The sequence below is a fragment of the Mauremys mutica genome, chromosome 3, assembly GCF_020497125.1.
Source record: "Mauremys mutica isolate MM-2020 ecotype Southern chromosome 3, ASM2049712v1, whole genome shotgun sequence".
Lineage (NCBI taxonomy): Eukaryota > Metazoa > Chordata > Testudines > Geoemydidae > Mauremys > Mauremys mutica.
In genome coordinates, this window is record NC_059074.1 from 145776619 (window position 1) to 145793962 (window position 17344).

General features: G+C 37.6%; 1 protein-coding gene across 1 annotated transcript in view; it reads left to right on the forward strand.

Annotated features, from left to right (window-relative positions):
* The window catches only part of BIRC6 (baculoviral IAP repeat containing 6), a 299904-nt gene that overhangs the window by 20777 nt on the left and 261783 nt on the right, over positions 1-17344 (forward strand). The window contains 8 exon segments of the mRNA XM_045011913.1: positions 619-800; positions 3108-3245; positions 5210-5403; positions 7893-8004; positions 9496-9578; positions 10927-11149; positions 11234-11394; positions 14967-15025. Of these exon segments, the coding sequence (XP_044867848.1) occupies positions 619-800; positions 3108-3245; positions 5210-5403; positions 7893-8004; positions 9496-9578; positions 10927-11149; positions 11234-11394; positions 14967-15025 (1152 nt within the window).

Consider the following 17344-nt stretch of genomic DNA (forward strand, 5'->3'; position numbering starts at 1 on the left):
GTTTGGTTTGGTGTACAGGTGCTGGGTTTTGTTGGTGAAGTGTGATATTGAGAGAGATAGATAGATAGATAGATATTGGGTGGGTGGACTGGCTGACCAGTGATCTGGTGGTCCCCTCTGGCCACGGAGAGGCTTCACCCATCTCCAGAGTACTGATGAGCTATTGAGTTTTTAGCTTGATTTATCTCTTCACTGTACAGCTTAATTCCTACCATTAACTTGACCTGCAGTCAAGAAGAAGTACTCGTCATCTTAAAGGAATGAATGCAAAATGTTCGTTTGCCACATATGTGCATAAACTAAACTAAGACTTTTACTGAAAGTAGGACTTGATTGACTGCTTTCACTATAGCTCTTAAAATGGTCATAGATAATTGTTTGGCAAGAACACATGAACAGTGTCATTAATCTTAAAGTGACTTTTGCCAGAGGGCACAATAGCCTTCAAGATATCTGATCATATAGCTATTAAAAACCTAGTCCTAGACTTCCCCTTCAACATTAACTTACTGATTCTTTAGCTAATTTTTGTCTCGTGTCCCAAAACACATTTTACTGGATTGTTTTAAATAGTTCTGCTTCTCGTAATAGCATTTTCTTCTGTATTTTCCCATGCAGCTAAACCAGGTGGACGGGTGAAATGTCAATATATTTCTGCTGTGGATAAAGTTATCTTTGTGGATGATTATGCAGTCGGATGTAGGAAAGACCTCAATGGCATCTTGCTGCTAGACACAGCTCTGCAAACACCTGTTTCAAAGCAAGATGATGTGGTTCAACTTGAATTGCCAGTTACAGAGGTAAGTTCAAAATTGTTAGTATATAATGACTCTATACTAAAGATAATGAAACAGTATTGGGTTGTTAATTTAATATTAAAGGATTGCATGCCTAATGGGATAATATTTTAATGTAAATCACCATAAAGCAGTAATTACCCTCCACCAAAACTTGATGGTGTATAGTCCAAGCTAAAATCTGGGAACAAAAAGGGCACATAGCCTGTCCTGCTCCTGCTATCCAGCTGAGGCATTTCAGAAGAGAAACCTGTCCAGCAGTCACTAGAGATAGGGACCCATTTCCTGCTCTGTTGTAGTCAACCAAGCAGCGGCTCCTGCTACCCATTCCAGAAACCACTGCCCAGACTATGGAGCCCTTAAATCATGTGCCTTCTAGGTTTTGAAGAACAAGGAAAGAGGGATGAATGGCTAACATGTTGCCTCCACTAATCAACTAAATTCCCCTACCTGAGAGGTGATTTAAAAATAGCACCTGGTCATTGAATACCACTTGAAGGAAGCTTGCCCATCTAGCTCACGATGGAAGGATGATTCCTGGGGTCTTGTCTAGACTCGGAGTTGAGGTGTGATGTTAGCACGTTAGCTAACATATTTTAAGAGTCCATTGTAGACAGTGCAGTGTACTTCTAACATATGCTAAGCTAGTTGAGGAAAACTAGACTCTAGCAAAATATGTTAGCACATGTTAGATAATGTGTTAACATGAGACTGTAATTCTTACTCAGGAAAAGGCCCAAGCTGAAAAGAGCTTTCCAAGTCCTCAGGTTTACTGCTACCATTGCCAATTATATGCAACGTATATGCCTTCTGGGTGACTACAAAAGCTTGGCGGGTGTCAAGGCTACATATGAGAACCCTAAGTGTATGTCTACACTACCCGCCGGATCGGCGGATAGTGATCGATCTATCGGGGATCAATGTGTCGCGTCTTGTCTAGATGCGATACACTGATCCCTGAATGCTCTCCCTGTCGACTCCAGAACTCCACCAGGGCGAGAGGCGGAAGCGGAGTCGATGGGGGAGCGGCGGCCGTTGATCCTGTGCTGCGAGGATGCGAAGTGAGTCGATCTAAGATACGTTGACTTCAGCTACACTATTCTCGTAGCTGAAGTTGCTTATCTTAGATCGATTCTCCTCTTCCCTCCCCTCCCCCCAGTGTAGACCAGGCCTAACTAGCCCAACGCACTTCCTTTCCTGGGTTTTGCTCTCGTTTGCTGTGTCACTTATGATGTGATACAAACAATATTCAGTTCCATGGCCGTGTCAGTTTCAGCAAGAAGATCCCTGTACCTAAAACAGTGGGTAGTGGACCCTTTTCCAAGGTCTGGACTCTTCTCTTTAAAGACTACTGTTTGGGAAGGAATTGGCGATCAGCAGGAACAGCTTCAGGGAGTCTAGGGCCTTATTGCCAAGAAAAAAGCAGGGAATGCTATTTTAATGCAAGAACAGTCTGGCATAGTTACCTTTCATTATTAGAGGTGGTAACACCATCCCCAGAGAGCCCCAGGAAATTTTAAACAGGTATTCCGAAGAAAACATGGGATCAGGTGGAAGAGTCCCTTCATCCATGGCTGGCCGCTTATTCCCTTGTTGTCCTAGGCTTTCACTAGTCTCACACTCTACATTTATTAACTTTTGGTATGATGCGTCTACAAATCGGGTTCTGTATCTTGTACCCATCTCTAATAGACTGGATGTGATTCATTGGCATGTGACAGCATTGTGAGGCTTTCTGCTCTCTTTCCTTTCTCCCAAATATTCTTTCTAAACTCATCACACAATATACTGATAAGTTTTCATCTTCTGAAGAGACTCGAGAAGTATAAGGAGCCATGAGGATTTTAGTTTGCTCTTCCTCTGAGGAGCAGCCTTAGCTTGGGAGACTCTTATTGATTTGCTTCCGTTGTCTGCTGCTCTTTGGGGAGTGAAAACAACATACATAATAATGGTTGGTAGGCAGCAACCCAGGAGTCACCCCAGGTGGGTGGCACGGTGTGTGTCATTGGGAACTAGTGCTCCTTTTAAATGATCATCTTCAGCCACCTGCCAGCCTGCAAGCTAGCACATGGCATTGGGAAGTATTTTTGTTTTTCCCAATTCCAAACTATGAAAGATCTGACAAAACAGTTTCCTCAGAAGATGGCCCATTAGCATACTGTAGGAACTGTGCAATGTGCTTTACAAATAAAATACATTTCCTGTCTCTGATACCTTGATCTAGATACTGAATCCATCAAGTCTTAAATTTTCCAGGATAGTAGCTTCTGTATCCAGTCATTAATTTTGTTTCTTTCCACATGTTTTTAGGCTCAGCAACTGTTATGTGCTTGCATAGAAAAGGTAGACGTCTCCAGCACAGAGGGATATGACTTGTTCATCACACAGCTGAAAGATGGCTTAAAAAATACCTCACATGAGACAGCAGCAAACCATAAAGTTGCAAAGGTGAAGAAAGTGTCTCCAAAATTCTCTAACACTTCCTAAAAAATAAAAATAAAAAAAAGACACTTCATTTCCATTGTATGTTTTAAGGGCGTTGTAGGTCACTTTTGAATTGCTATACATTAATTCTTATGGGGAAATTGGATTTGCTTAACATCATTTCGCTTAAAGTAGCATTTTTCAGGAACATAACTACAATGTTAAGTGAGGAGTTACTGTAAGTCTATTCTAATCTAATAGTATAGTTGGTCTGAGCAGCTTCACTAGTCTTCCTAGAATGGCTTTCCTTTCTTAACAAGTATAAAATTCATTCTTTCTGTTCCTCTGAGACATGAGTTTGAATTGTAAACTTCCTTGTCTACAGTGTAACAGGATTTGTCCTAAAAGAAAAAAGCCTTCCAATTCCTCAGCAACAACAACAAAATATAATTGAAAGCAGTTAACCAATTTTAAAATCTTTGCCTAACTCTTCACAGCAACATAAAATAAATATTTATGTAGCATCCATAGGTTAGGCTCTTCACAAGCAGTAAGACCCCAAAGTTTACAGTCAAAATACAGAACGAACAGACAACAGAATGGGTAAAGCGATGCAACACTTCTTTTCAACTTTTAATTGTAATTTAAATACTTTTGCCCAAGTTGTTTTGACAAGGGGTTGGTCTGTAGTGTTTCAGTCTTAATCCAGGGGATTTGTGTCGATTAACATGCTGTTCTCAGGGATCGACTGGTGGGGCTATTGCTTCAGTATGAAATGCTCTATTGCAGTGATACTCAGACCTCAGTGGTTGAGGAGCCAAATTAGCAATCAACATTACCCAAAAGAGCCACAGTAATAGCTGGCTATAGTACTATATATTCATATTAAAACAGTATGACAGGGTAAATATTTTGTGTGTATAATATCCATCCTCACAGGAAATAAGTTAATACTTCAGTGCAAGTTGATAAGTTAATTGTTAAACATAGTAAAAAAGACCCTGATTGGTTAATTTGCACTTGATTGCAAGTATGTGGCGCACACAGCAACTAGGTAAAGTAGCATAAGAGTACATTTACAAGTGAAGTGTCCAAAGGAACCTTTGGACTCTCCTAAAATTGGTGCATTTTGAGTAATCTTTGAATTTCTGGAAACTCAGTGTACCTGTTAGTTACCTTTGTTGAAATTCTATATTCTGTATCATAATACCAGAAACCATATTGTTTTGCAGTTTACTTTAGCAGTAGGCATTCCAATTTACACTTAAAAGTGGACAGATGTTTAGTCCTCTAACAACTTTCCTGATTTCTCTACAAAATGGAATACTGTATTGAAAGCTGAAGTTTTAAATAAAGGATGATCTGCCTCTTTAACTTTTAACGAAAAAAGTTTATAAAAATATCAGATCTCTATTTCTAAACTATTTTCTGAGTAGGCATCAAACTTGACCTCCAAAGACTTGCGAACAAGTGGTGGTTTAAAAATCCCCACTAAAACTCTACAGAGCAACTGTATAATTTCAGCACTTTTATTTGTAAAATACATTTCTTCAGACATTAAAGACACTTCTGACTGAGAACTAAATTGGGATATAAAAAAGCATATTAAGTTTTAAGGTATCTCTCATGTTTTTCCTGCTTTTATAACTCAAATGACTCAACTATTTATTATAATTCACCACAAAAAAAATCTTAATTGAGGCATTTTTAGAGCTCACATTGCTGAGTTTGGCTGCCATGTGCAGTATTGAGTGGTATAATCAAATGAGATTACAAACTAATAAAAGCACTCATTTTTCATGAGCTGCAGTTTAAAAAAAAAACTGAACAAATATTTTTTAGTTTGAGTTGTAGTAGAATTAAACACAAGACTAGACATTAGTATTTCTTGATTCTTGTTTCTGATTTCCAGGTGAAACACTTGTATTGTATTGTAACATTTGTATTGTAATTTCTTGTAATAACTTGGACATTTTTTCTTAATTCAGTGGGCAACAGTTACGTTCCATCTTCCTCATCATGTATTGAAGTCTGTCGCCAGTGCCATTGTAAATGAACTTAAGAAGATAAATCAAAATATTGCTGCCTTACCTGTAGCCTCCTCTGTGATGGATAGGTTATCTTACCTCTTACCCAGTGCGCGACCAGAACTTGGCGTGGGACCTGGTCGATCTGTGGACAGGTATATTGTAAAATTCACCATTAAATTTTTCTTTTGTCTGGATCAAAGTAGATTCAGATTTCTTCAATAAGGAGAAATTGGATTTATCCATCTGCAAGAAAAGGAAAATGGGGAATGCAGAAACTGGTTAATGTGTAAAGGTTTAGTGTAAATGACTTTTTACAAATTTTGGCATTATTAAATAAAACTACTGCTTCTCTGTGGATTTATCACTCCGGAGTGTTACTTCCTTAGTGGAATACTGGTTGAATTCCCCTAGTGCTTAAACTTGTGTGCCATACCCTGCAGAGTATAAATGCTTCCTTCCCAGCACTTCCTTTTCAGCAGCAAATGGAGAAAACTGCGCTTGCCTGGCTATCACTTGATCTTTTCCTGATTCCAGCAGTTCCTCATTAGGGTTAAGAGAATAACTGATACCTGCTTGCCAGTTAGGTTGCTATAGTTGTATTTTCTTTTTAGGCCATTGCTTAATAACTTTTGGCATGTTTCTGTATTGATATTTATTTGGAGTGAAGTGTCAAAACCACTTCCTTCAGCACCTATATTTTTCTTAATCTTCTCTGCAAGGTTTAACTTCTCCAGGTCCTGCTTATATTGTTGGAATCTCCCAAGTTCACAGCTTGAGTTGATATGACTACAAATTGATGTAGTGACTGTCAGAGTGTTAGTAAAACTATTTCCCCATGTTTATTCTCCCCCCCCCCGTCCTCTCAACTTCTTGTCAATTGCTGCAAATGGACCATTTCGACTACCACTACAAAAAAATTTTCTCTCCTGCTGGTAATAGCTCACCATAACTGATCATTCTTGTCAGAGTCTGTATGGTAACACCCCATTGTTTCATGGTGTGTGTATTCACATCTTCCTACTGTATTTTCCACTGCATGCATCCGATGAAGTGGGCTGTAACCCACAAAAGCTTATGCTCAAATAAATTTGTTAGTCTCTAAGGTGCCACAAGTACTCCTGTTCTTTTTGCGGGTACAGACTAACACGGCTGCTACTCTGAAAAGTGTTATGAGAGTCGTTTACATGTGTTTTGGTAAACATCATAGCACATACATTCGCTCATATACCTAGTATAGACCACCAAACTTAATTCTTATGCACAACAATACTGCAATACTGTTTTTATACTACAGTTTCACAACTAAAGAGCTATTTAGTGTCTTCACTTGGCAGCAGAAAACTCCTTGGACTGATTTTTGGAGATGGGAATAAAAGTATCTTGAATTCCCAGTTTCATAATTTCTTGCTTCAAGCATGTTAAGCAAAAGGGTACATCTACAATTACAGTACAGACACTGCACACCTATTTAGCATGGGTATAAATAGCAGTGTAGACAGTGGGGCACTGCTTAGGTGAGTAGAGTACCCTACATGCCTGAACCCCCAGGATATATACCTTACACAAGCTCACTACATGCCCAAGCAGTACCTCCCATATCTACACTGCTATTGTTAGCAGTACAGTGTCCCACTGCCAATGTCTTTCCCTGCTGCAGTGAAAGGCTTTGGCAGCAGAATAGACTCTGTCAGGGGAGAGGCAGTGGGGAGCTGAAACTTTGTTCAGGAGTGCTGTGTTTTCTCACCTGAAACTCTAAAGAATGAGAGGTGATGAGGTGGGGGCAGTCCTCCATTCAGCAGCAGCTCCCAACATAGTACAATTCTTTTCATCTGCAAAGGTGTCTGGAATATGATGCACTATGGGATGATATTGAGTCTCTTAGTGAGTGGTCCAAAAAGTTTAGGACCACTGTATTATACAGTTCTCGATCCTCTTAAGACCCATGTGTGGAACATACTGAAAAGATAAACAGTGGTGGAAACTAGAAAAGATACAGGCTTCATTACTTTAGCATGAATAAAGGTTTATGTAACCTCAGCTGCATAATTGAGAATTTTTAGTTTTGTTTTAGTATTTGTAGCATACAATGTATTTATGATGTAGCATATTGTCTTACATGGACTTGGCATAACTTCAGTTAAGTTTGAGCTAAAATAATGACCTTTTGGATACTGCAAAGTATGTATCTCCATCCCTGGCATCCTGGGCTAGTTTTGGTAGCAAAGATTATTCAGTGGGATTTTCTGATAGTTGTAAGCCTCATTTTTAGGGGTTAGATAGGTTTTGAATATCAGACAGGGAGAATAATTTTGATAGTGTTTAATGCTTATTCTTTTCCATCTGGCTGAAGAGTGCATAGTGGATTACAGTACATTCAAACTTTATTCCTGCATTTGAAATTGATCATGTATGTATTGCCTCATATTTAATTTGTTTGAAGAAATATTCTGAAATCCAAGTGTTGATAAATCATCCTTTCCCATAGTTTTCCTGATAGTTGTAAAAATGGCTAATTTAGTTTGATTTTAATTTTATCTGTTTACTGATGGCATTTGCTTTCTTAGATGTTTGTACAGCCTGTAGTAATTTAATATTGTTCTAAATGACACTTTGGATAATATAAAATGTCTCTCTCTTATAGGTCCTTGATGTATAGTGAGGCTAACAGACGGGAGACATTCACCTCATGGCCTCATGTAGGGTATAGGTGGGCGCAGCCAGATCCCATGGCTCAAGCTGGGTTCTATCATCAGGTAAAAAGATGATGTGTTTTGGATATAAATACATTATTGCCATATTTTACACTAAGATACAGAGGAAAGGTATGAATGCTCTTCCAAGATAAACTTCTCAATGAGTTCCTATACTTGGATTGGTTCCTAGCACACGATCAGGCAGAAACTCTTAGCTCAAGAATTTTGAAGTAATTGAGCACTTTCTGGCTAGGAGTTGTCTCGTGCTTTCAGTGCATTGAGGCTGTCCCCAGAATTATTCCAAGGTCAGTTCTTTTTTGACTATAATCAGTGGAGGATAATGATCTGAGTTCCCATATATGTAACACTTTTTTAAATCTATATTTCTGGCAAAAATAATTACTCTAATTCTGTTAATCATGTATATTACATGAATTATTTTCATATCACTAGATTACTGAACAATTTCTGTGTAACTGAAAGCTTTCTCCTTTATGAAGAGAGCTTACATAAGGCAGAAAAAGCAAAAAGTTTGTGATCTGAATTCCTTGTTCACTAAATTACACTGATTTAATGGGACTAACATTTTAAATTTTCCTTAATGTGGTGTAGGTCCAAACACATCTAGGGCTAGTTGAATAATTGGTTAAATATAATCACATTTTTTAAATGTTTCCCCATGCTTTTCATTAACTCCCTTAAGTTTGTAGCACTTTCTTACAGATTAGCCTTCATTATGTAAATCCATATGTGGTACAGTAGGTCTTTTAGTTTATTGTAAGTCTAGCTTACATCCACTGAAATCAGCATTATTTGCCAATTACTAAGCCTGTTAAATGCACTTAAAAGTTAAGTATGTTTTGCAAGGCAGCTTAAAAAAACCTCTTTACTGTTAGACCCTACATGCTTGCTAGCAATTTTCAACCAAGTGTCCATAAGAACAAATGCAGTATCATGAGAAATATCATGGAGTTGCATTTAAATGTTTCCTAGATATATTGTACTTTAATGACTTGGGGAACAAAGGGAAAAATGTTAAGTATGGAGATTAAGTTCTTGTATGAGACAAAATGGAATGGAATATTTGCACTCTAACAGATTAAGCAGATAGTTTAACATTCCCCAGTCTTTGAGGTTGTATTTAAAAAATTTGCAGATATGTTAACAAAATGTCAGCGTTATTTATCAGCTGTCTTGTATCATACAGCAGTGTGACTTTTTTCAACCAAAAATTACTTACTCTTCTTTCTTGTTTGAGACCTAGCATCATCTCTGATATTCCTTTATCTCCAATGGCTTGGCCAGAGAAGTTTTGCAGTGCTCAGTCTCTTTTACCTAGTAGCATAGTATTACACTTTTTCAATTTAAAATACTGCTTCTTGCTATCTAAACTTTTTGTGCGACATATGAATGTAATGCTTAAATCTTCCTGTCAGAAATAAAGTTTGCAGTATATACAAAAAGAATCAAATAACTAGTTAAATTGTTTCTTTTCAAACTGGTATGTTGACATTATTGATGCAAAACTACTTCCCTCTCATCTTTTTATAGCCTGCTTCATCAGGAGATGACAGAGCCATGTGTTTTACCTGCAGTGTGTGTTTGGTGTGCTGGGAGCCTACAGATGAACCTTGGTGAGTCTAAATGTGGAACGTGAGACTTATTTTGCTTTCGGTATGATATGAAAATATATTAGATTAAAAAAAAAATTAAGTGGAGCACTGTGGTAGACATACCTTGCCTGAGTTCTTCTTATGCATTTGTATTTAGAAAGTATTGAAGCAATGGATTCCCAAAAAAAATACCAGTTTTTTAAATGCAAACTGTCCTGACATTTTAAGTAACACTTTATTGCACTACCTATAATACAGGAAAAGAATGAAACTGCGCTTGGTGAAAGCTCTTGGTTTTTCTCTTTCATTTGGAATACCTTTAAAATTTAATGGTCTTTCTTCTGACACTCTAGGTTTACCTAAAATTTCTTCACCTGTAAATACTTGATTTAAGGATTCTGTGTCAGTTGATGAGGTTACTGATATAAAGTGTGATAAGGCAAATGGGTTTGAATATTTGGATCTTACCACCTTTAAATAAAAGATTCACTAGTTTTCAAATGACTTGTTAAATGTATGCATGAGTGCATTTCTTTACCTCTTTCTAGGTGCCTGATCTAACTTTGTCTTAAATCTATGTCTTAAATTGTCACATTCTCTAAATTACTTTCTGGCTAGCTTGAATTTTTTTTTTTTTTTAATTTTAGCCCTTTACTTCCTATTTGTCTCTTTTACTACACTTGATGATGTTCTCTTCTTTGGTACTATCTGTCAGGTGTTAGTAAAGAATTATGATTCTTTTCAGTGTCTCCACCTACCGCAGAAATTTAATTCAGAAATCTTTCACACTTGTCTTACTAGCTTTTTTTATTTTTATTGGTTAAGACTCTACACTTCTCAATGTCCCTTTCTGTAGGGAGAAATGTAGGACTGAACACAGTACTTTACTTACTAAAGCTACATAAAGATGAAATCTGGTATTAAAAGCAGTGATACTATATGTACTCTTGAGTTAAATTTTCTCTCTTGTTATAGCATCTTACTGCTTGCTCTTTGGACATTAGTAGCCAGTCAGAGCTCAGCAGTTGTCATGATAACTTCGTGGTTATTTCTCTTAATGGTGTATGCAAATCCCTCTGCATTTTAATACACGGAATTCCTTTAAGCATTTCATACAATATGGTTATTGAGAAATAACCACAAACTAAGGATCAATAACATTATTCTTATGCTCTGGTTAAAACAATTTAATTCTTGTATGATTCAACTCTATTACAGGTTGAGATATTACTCGTGCATTATGTATATAGTGTCTTCACAAACATGGAAATTGATCTTAATACCGGTAGTTAGTAGCTGGTATTCTAATGCAAACTTGCTGCTAGGAGAAGCCAACATTTTGGTATTTTATTTTTTTTAATGCACAAAGGTCTGAACATGAGAGACATTCCCCAAACTGCCCGTTTGTCAAAGGTGAGCACACACAGAATGTACCCCTCTCAGTCACACTCGCAACAAGTCCAGCACAGTTTCCCTGCACAGATGGCACTGACAGGATAGCCTGCTTTGGATCAGGAAGTTGCCCTCACTTTCTAGCTGCAGCAACAAAACGAGGAAAGATCTGCATATGGGATGTTTCCAAACTTATGAAGGTACATCTTATTTAAGAATTCAGTAGTAGTAATTGTTTTGTCAGATTTAAATCAGTGTACACATCTACATTTTTATTTGTTTAGGTTCACTTAAAGTTTGAGATCAACGCATATGATCCAGCAATTGTTCAACAGCTTGTGTTGTCAGGAGAACAGAGCTCAGGGGTTGACTCAAGGAGACCAACATTAGCATGGCTAGAAGATTCCTCTAGCTGCTCAGATATACCAAAATTGGAAGGAGACAGGTATGCTAACCTTGCAAATTTAAAAATATCTTCTTAAAATGTTCTATCTTGGATAATGGATTTGAAATGCCATTAAACTTATTCACATGTAGTTAGAAAGCAAAAGTCAATGATTCATCATTTGCTTATTCATGGAGATGGGAGTGGAATGTGGAGTGGTGATGCTTATGGACTGCCATGTGATGTAAAAGTGTCACTGGAATCCCGTCTGGTGAATGATTGTTTTTCTTTCAAAGCTTATATTTTGCCCCAGTTATATTTTAAAATACTTTCCTCACCTGTCTTAATGTGTGCAGTTTTTACCTTGTAGATAGAAAAGATGCATTATCAGAGTGTGCTTGAAATATTGTGATGCACGAAGCTAGAAATAATGTGGGGGAACTTAAGTTTCAAGAATAGATCTTCATTTTAATCATATGGGATAATAGTTAAATGCAAGTGTTCTAAAGCTTTTGGAAGGTGTAGTTTCTAATCATTATGCTTTGAAATCAAGTAAAATTATTTAAGAGCTGCCAGACCTTGTCTTTTCCATGTTTTATCAATCTGTTTGTACAGTGCTTCTAAAGTACAAATTACTATGGAAGTACTAAGAACTATAATTCTTTCCTTACATATTTAATAACCAAGATAAGTAGTGTGTTTATAGAATCATATGTTTGCGAGGCCTTTTACAAAGTGAATACAATCCCTGTCCTGAGGCATTTCAATTTGCTAGCTATGACTTGATGCAAACTGAAGAGATGATATCAAGCAAAGGGAAGGATGGCAGTTGCCAAAAAAACCTTGCATGTATTCACAACGAATACATCTCTATATTCCGTGAGATCTTATCACTATATCCAAGCATCATAAGTTAATGTAGACTTTCTTTCTCTCGTGCCCATAAAACAATCATTGATGGAGAGCTCCTGGGGAAGTGAGTGTTGAAGGGTGACGTGATGAAATTTTCTGTCACCTTTCTAAACATTTTCACTCAACTTCAGGGGATCCAGAAAGCAATACCTAGTCTGCATGGAAGCAGAAATTTATTTTTCTTTTTAACTGAAATTCATCTTCAAGTATACATCCCTATTGGTGTTTCACATAGGATGTGTGTGTGCTTGTGCACTCTTGACAGCAGATTATAAACAGTGTTTGTGCCTGCCCAGTGCAGCACTGTGTGCTCCCAGGTGTGGGCAGTAGGGAGGCACAGACCTGCCACTGCTTAAGTTCCTTCTCTACTGCCTGAAGCTTGACATGGAGCAACTGCGGTGTCCACTGCTTCCTATCTGTTTACCCACTTTCTTGCTTTTTAGCTTTATTTACTCTATTTAGTGTTTTTGTTTGTTTGTTTGTTTTTTGTTTTAAGTTCATTTTGCGCATGGAGGGGCCCCCACTGAATTTAACTCCTCAACTTTTGTGGTCTATGGCTTTTCCCCGTTATGCTTAAGTCCTCAGGTTCAAACCCTGCCAGACTTGCCACAGGTCTCTTCCCTGTAGCAATGGGCACTCCAGCTATCTCCGGTGCCTTGAAGAATCGTAGAAGTGTAGGGCTGGAAGGGACCACAAGAGGTCATCTAGTCCATTCCCCTATGCTAAGGCAGGGCCAAGTATACCAAGACCATCTTTGACAGGTGCTTATCTAATCTATTCTTAACCTCCAAAGATGGAGAACCTCCTTTGAAAGCCTATTCTAGTGCTTAATTATCTTTATAGTTACAAGGTTTTTCCTCTTATCTAACCTAAATCTCTGTTGCTGCAGATTATGCCAATCACTGCTTGTCCTATATTAAGTGGATATGGAGAACAATTTAACGGCTCTTAATGTATTGAATGACTGTTATCAGGTCCCGTCCCCCTGCCCTTTCAGGCTTTTTTTACCCTCAGTACTAAACATGCCCAGTTTTTAACCTTTTCTCAGAGGTTTGATTTTCTAAACCTTTGATCATTTTTGTTTCTCTCTTCTGGACTCTCTCCCGTTTATCCACCTCTTTCCTGAAGTGTTGTGCTCAGAATTGGTTCCCATCTGAAGTCTTACCAGTGCTGAGTAGAGCAGGACAGTTACCTCTTATGTCTTAAATACAGTACTCCCGTTAATATACCCCAGAATGATAGTAGCTTTTTTGGCAACTGCAGTACATTGAATATAAGTCAATCATATTGATCCATTATAACACCCAGTTTCTTTTCTTCAGTGCTTCTGCCTCTCCAGTTACTCCCCATTTTGTAGTTGTAAATTTGATATTTTCCTTCCTAAATATAATACTTTTCACTTGTCTTTATTGAATTTCATTTTGTTAATTTCAAACCAATTCTCCAGTTTGTCAGGATTGTCATTTTTGTATTCTAATCCTATCTTCCAGTGTGCTAACAAACCTTCCCAGTTTGGTGTAATCTGCAAATTTTATAAGCACTCTCTGCTCCTTTATCCAAACCATAAATGAAAATACTGAGTATGTACCAGTCCCCTGCGGGGCCCCACTAGATATGTTCCCCCCCAGTTTGACAGCAAACTATTGATAACTACTCTTTGAGTATGGTCTTTCAACCAGTTACACACTCACATTATAGTAATTTCATCTAGACCATATTCCTCTAGTTTGCTTGTGAGAATGTCATGTTGGCACTGTCAAAAACCTTACTAATTTTAAGATATCATCATGTCTACAGCTTTTCCCCTATCCACTAGGCTACTAACCCTGTCAAAGAAGGAAATTACATATATACTCGATTATAAGCCAGTTTGTTTATAAGTTGACCCCCCCGATGGATAAGTAAAAATGGCAGATTTTTATGACCCATTCATAAGCCGACCCTGTAATTCAGAGGTTGGCAAACCCTGGCTCCCAGCCCATCAGGATAAGCTGCTGGCAGCCCGAGACGGTTTGTTTACCTTGAGCATCCGCAGGCACCAGAGGACGCTTATTGTCCTCGACTTCCAAGATGCCTGCTTTCATGTCATTGTTCATCCCTCCCTCAAGAATCTTCTGTGGTCTTATAGGCTCAGAGCATTACTAATACTGTGTCCTCTTTAGGAATCTCTATGGCTCCAAGGGCCTTTATGAAGGTCCTGTCAGCAGTAGTGGCTCACCTGCATCAGTAGGGCATTGCAGTCTTTCCATATTTGGACGACTGGCTCCTCAGAGGCCACTCCATCAGTACTGGGAAAGATCTCTAAGAGAATTCAGATAATCAAAGCATCCCAGTCTTGCCCTCTGGACATGGTACAGCATAATGCTTTGTTAATAGGGAGGTAGTATAAACACTTTACTACTGAAATCTCATTGAATGACTTCTGTTACTCTGAAGAGAGTGTAATCTGTTGGTTATTGCATAAGAATAGGAATTGAGAACCCTGAATTCTAATTCTAGCTGGACCCATGACTTTGCACAAGTTTGTCAGCCTGCTCATGCCCCAGTTTCTGTTTTTTAAAATAGGCATAAAACCTGTTGTATCTCATAACATTGTGAGAATTAAAGTTTGTACAATCTTTGATGTATAGAGTCTGAGTAAATGCAAAGTGTATAATCCATGATTGCAAATGTGCAACTGTCACGTTTTAAAATCTCATTGAGCTGTGTTGTGCTTTTAGTGATGACCTGTTGGAGGATTCGGACAGTGAAGAGCATTCCAGATCAGAATCTGTGACAGGTGGGTATGATATTTTTGAACACTGTATGCAAAAATCTGTTAGGAATGTAAGGATTTGTGGGTTAGGAAATGGTTAATTTGAACTCTGCTTTCTTGCATGTATATATGAAAATATAGGCTTGGATCACCTTTACAGCTACAATAAATGTACACACTTTAGTCTGTGACAAGCTAAAGCTTTGGAGAAAATGTAAAATGGCAACATAAACTTCACTTACATAAAATCCCATGGCAAGGAGTTAAAATAACATTACAAATCTTTTGTTGTGGAAAGAACTAATAGTAAAAGTAATAGTGGCATACAAATGTGTTCACATTTTAAATAGCACAAAGCATTAGAACTGCAGCATAATCAACTGGGGTTTATGACCGTGAAGTAATGTAAAGTTAAATGAAGTTAGATCTAGGCATTTGAAAATAAGAAATTATCATTCAGCTAGTGAAATTGTATGTTAGATGAAACTGGAAGGATGTTAAATTTCAAAATAGCATTCAAGTTCTTCTCAAAATGTGTTAATAGGGGGAAAAAATTGTCACTGGGGAAGAATGTGCAGTCCTGTATGAAAGCAGCATCTGAAAAGTGTTAATGCAGAATCTGAATAGCTCATATAACCAAAAAGACACACAAAATTTAAGCTAAAGTAAAAAAAGAAGCAAAATATTGATAGTTTGCATTTGGGTCTGGATCATCCCATTTCTGAAACTGAGGAAATACATAGTTCTGTGGGAGACTTAAAATAAAAATGTGAAATGTCAACTTTAGCAGTTGCACAGTAACTTTCAGTTGTGAAAATCTTTTTCCATAGTGACAAAATTACTAAGGACCCAAAAGCTATATTGAATTATAAAGGTTCTTGGGTTTGTTTCTTGATGTTTCTCACCAGTAGGTATAAACCTTCATGTTCTTTTGCCTTACTAGAGTCTGTACGGGGTTTGTTATTTTTATTCTTGTATTGCTTGTATGCATTGTCTGTTCTCATTTTATTTTATTATAACTTTTACACATCACTGGTTAAATGAACAGTTGCTGGACAAGGACAACAAGAATTTGAAACAGACTATTGACTGTAGTTGACATTTTTTGCCCTCTGTAGTATTGCTACAGTGAAGATTGAGATATAAAACTATACTTTTAAAAAAATACTCTTTAGCGCCTTTTATTTGAAAAGAAGAAAATACAATGAGCAAACATTGGGGAAGGGGTAGCTCAGTGGTTTGAGCATTGGCCTGCTCAACCCAGGGTTGTGAGTTCAGTCCTTGAGGGGGCCACTTAGGGATCTGGGGCAAAAATCAGTACTTGGTCCTGCTAGTGAGGGCAGGGGGCTGGACTTGATGACCTTTCAGAGTCCCTTCCAGTTCTAGGAGATTGGTATATCTCCATTAATTTTAACAACTTTGATGTCTTTCAGAGTTTGACTTATTTATATCATGCCATTTTGCATGATGTTTCATAGAAAAAAGCAAGAAGGTAGAGAAGAGGGGAGAAGAGTAAACTCACTGCTACACACATTTTCAGTTGTGTTGGTAAATTGAGAATAAGGTAGGACAGGAGTGAAGAGCAAACTTAAAAAGTCTAAAGTCAGGAAATTCAGAAGTGATACCCACAGCTACCTTGAATTTCCAAGAGTTTTTGGATAGAACAGTGTTTGTGAAAGGTACCACATTCACATCTCTGAAGGCTAAATTTCTCTGTCCTTAAACTTCAGTTTAAACCCAGCTTCATTTTAGAGGGACCATCTTTTAAGACTGAGAGGTGCACTAAATGTATAATTGTAATATCTGGGAATGGTATCCATCTGAAGCAGAGTAGTAAGGTGAGCAGCAAAAAGGATGCCATGATCAACTTACTGCAGCTGAATTTTTATAGTGAAGGGTAATGCCAGTAGTTAAACTCAACTTTACAAAAATGTGACTGGCATATTCCTTTTTGTTTATCTGACTTTGCTATCTAATACAATCTTTATTGAACAACACAAATTGATTACATGACTATCAATAAAAAACTCTCAAACTGAGGCAAAAGAAAGTTTCTGTTTATTTCGAACAAGTTTTGTACTGTTGAAGTAGAAATCTTACAAAAAAGAGTTATCAGTTTTATATTAAATAAAAATTGTTAAAGCTTTAGAAGGGAAACACTTGAAAGTTGGGAAGTGACAGCCCCCTAAATCTTAATTCCGTTAGCTTGTATAAATGTATTCTGATAGTTAATTACATGATCACAACTGCTTTTTGCAAGACCTGTTCATTTTCTGTGCAAAGTGCATAAGGTCGGGGTCCTCATTGAAATGTCAAAGGACAGAGTGGGGAGGGAGAATAGAA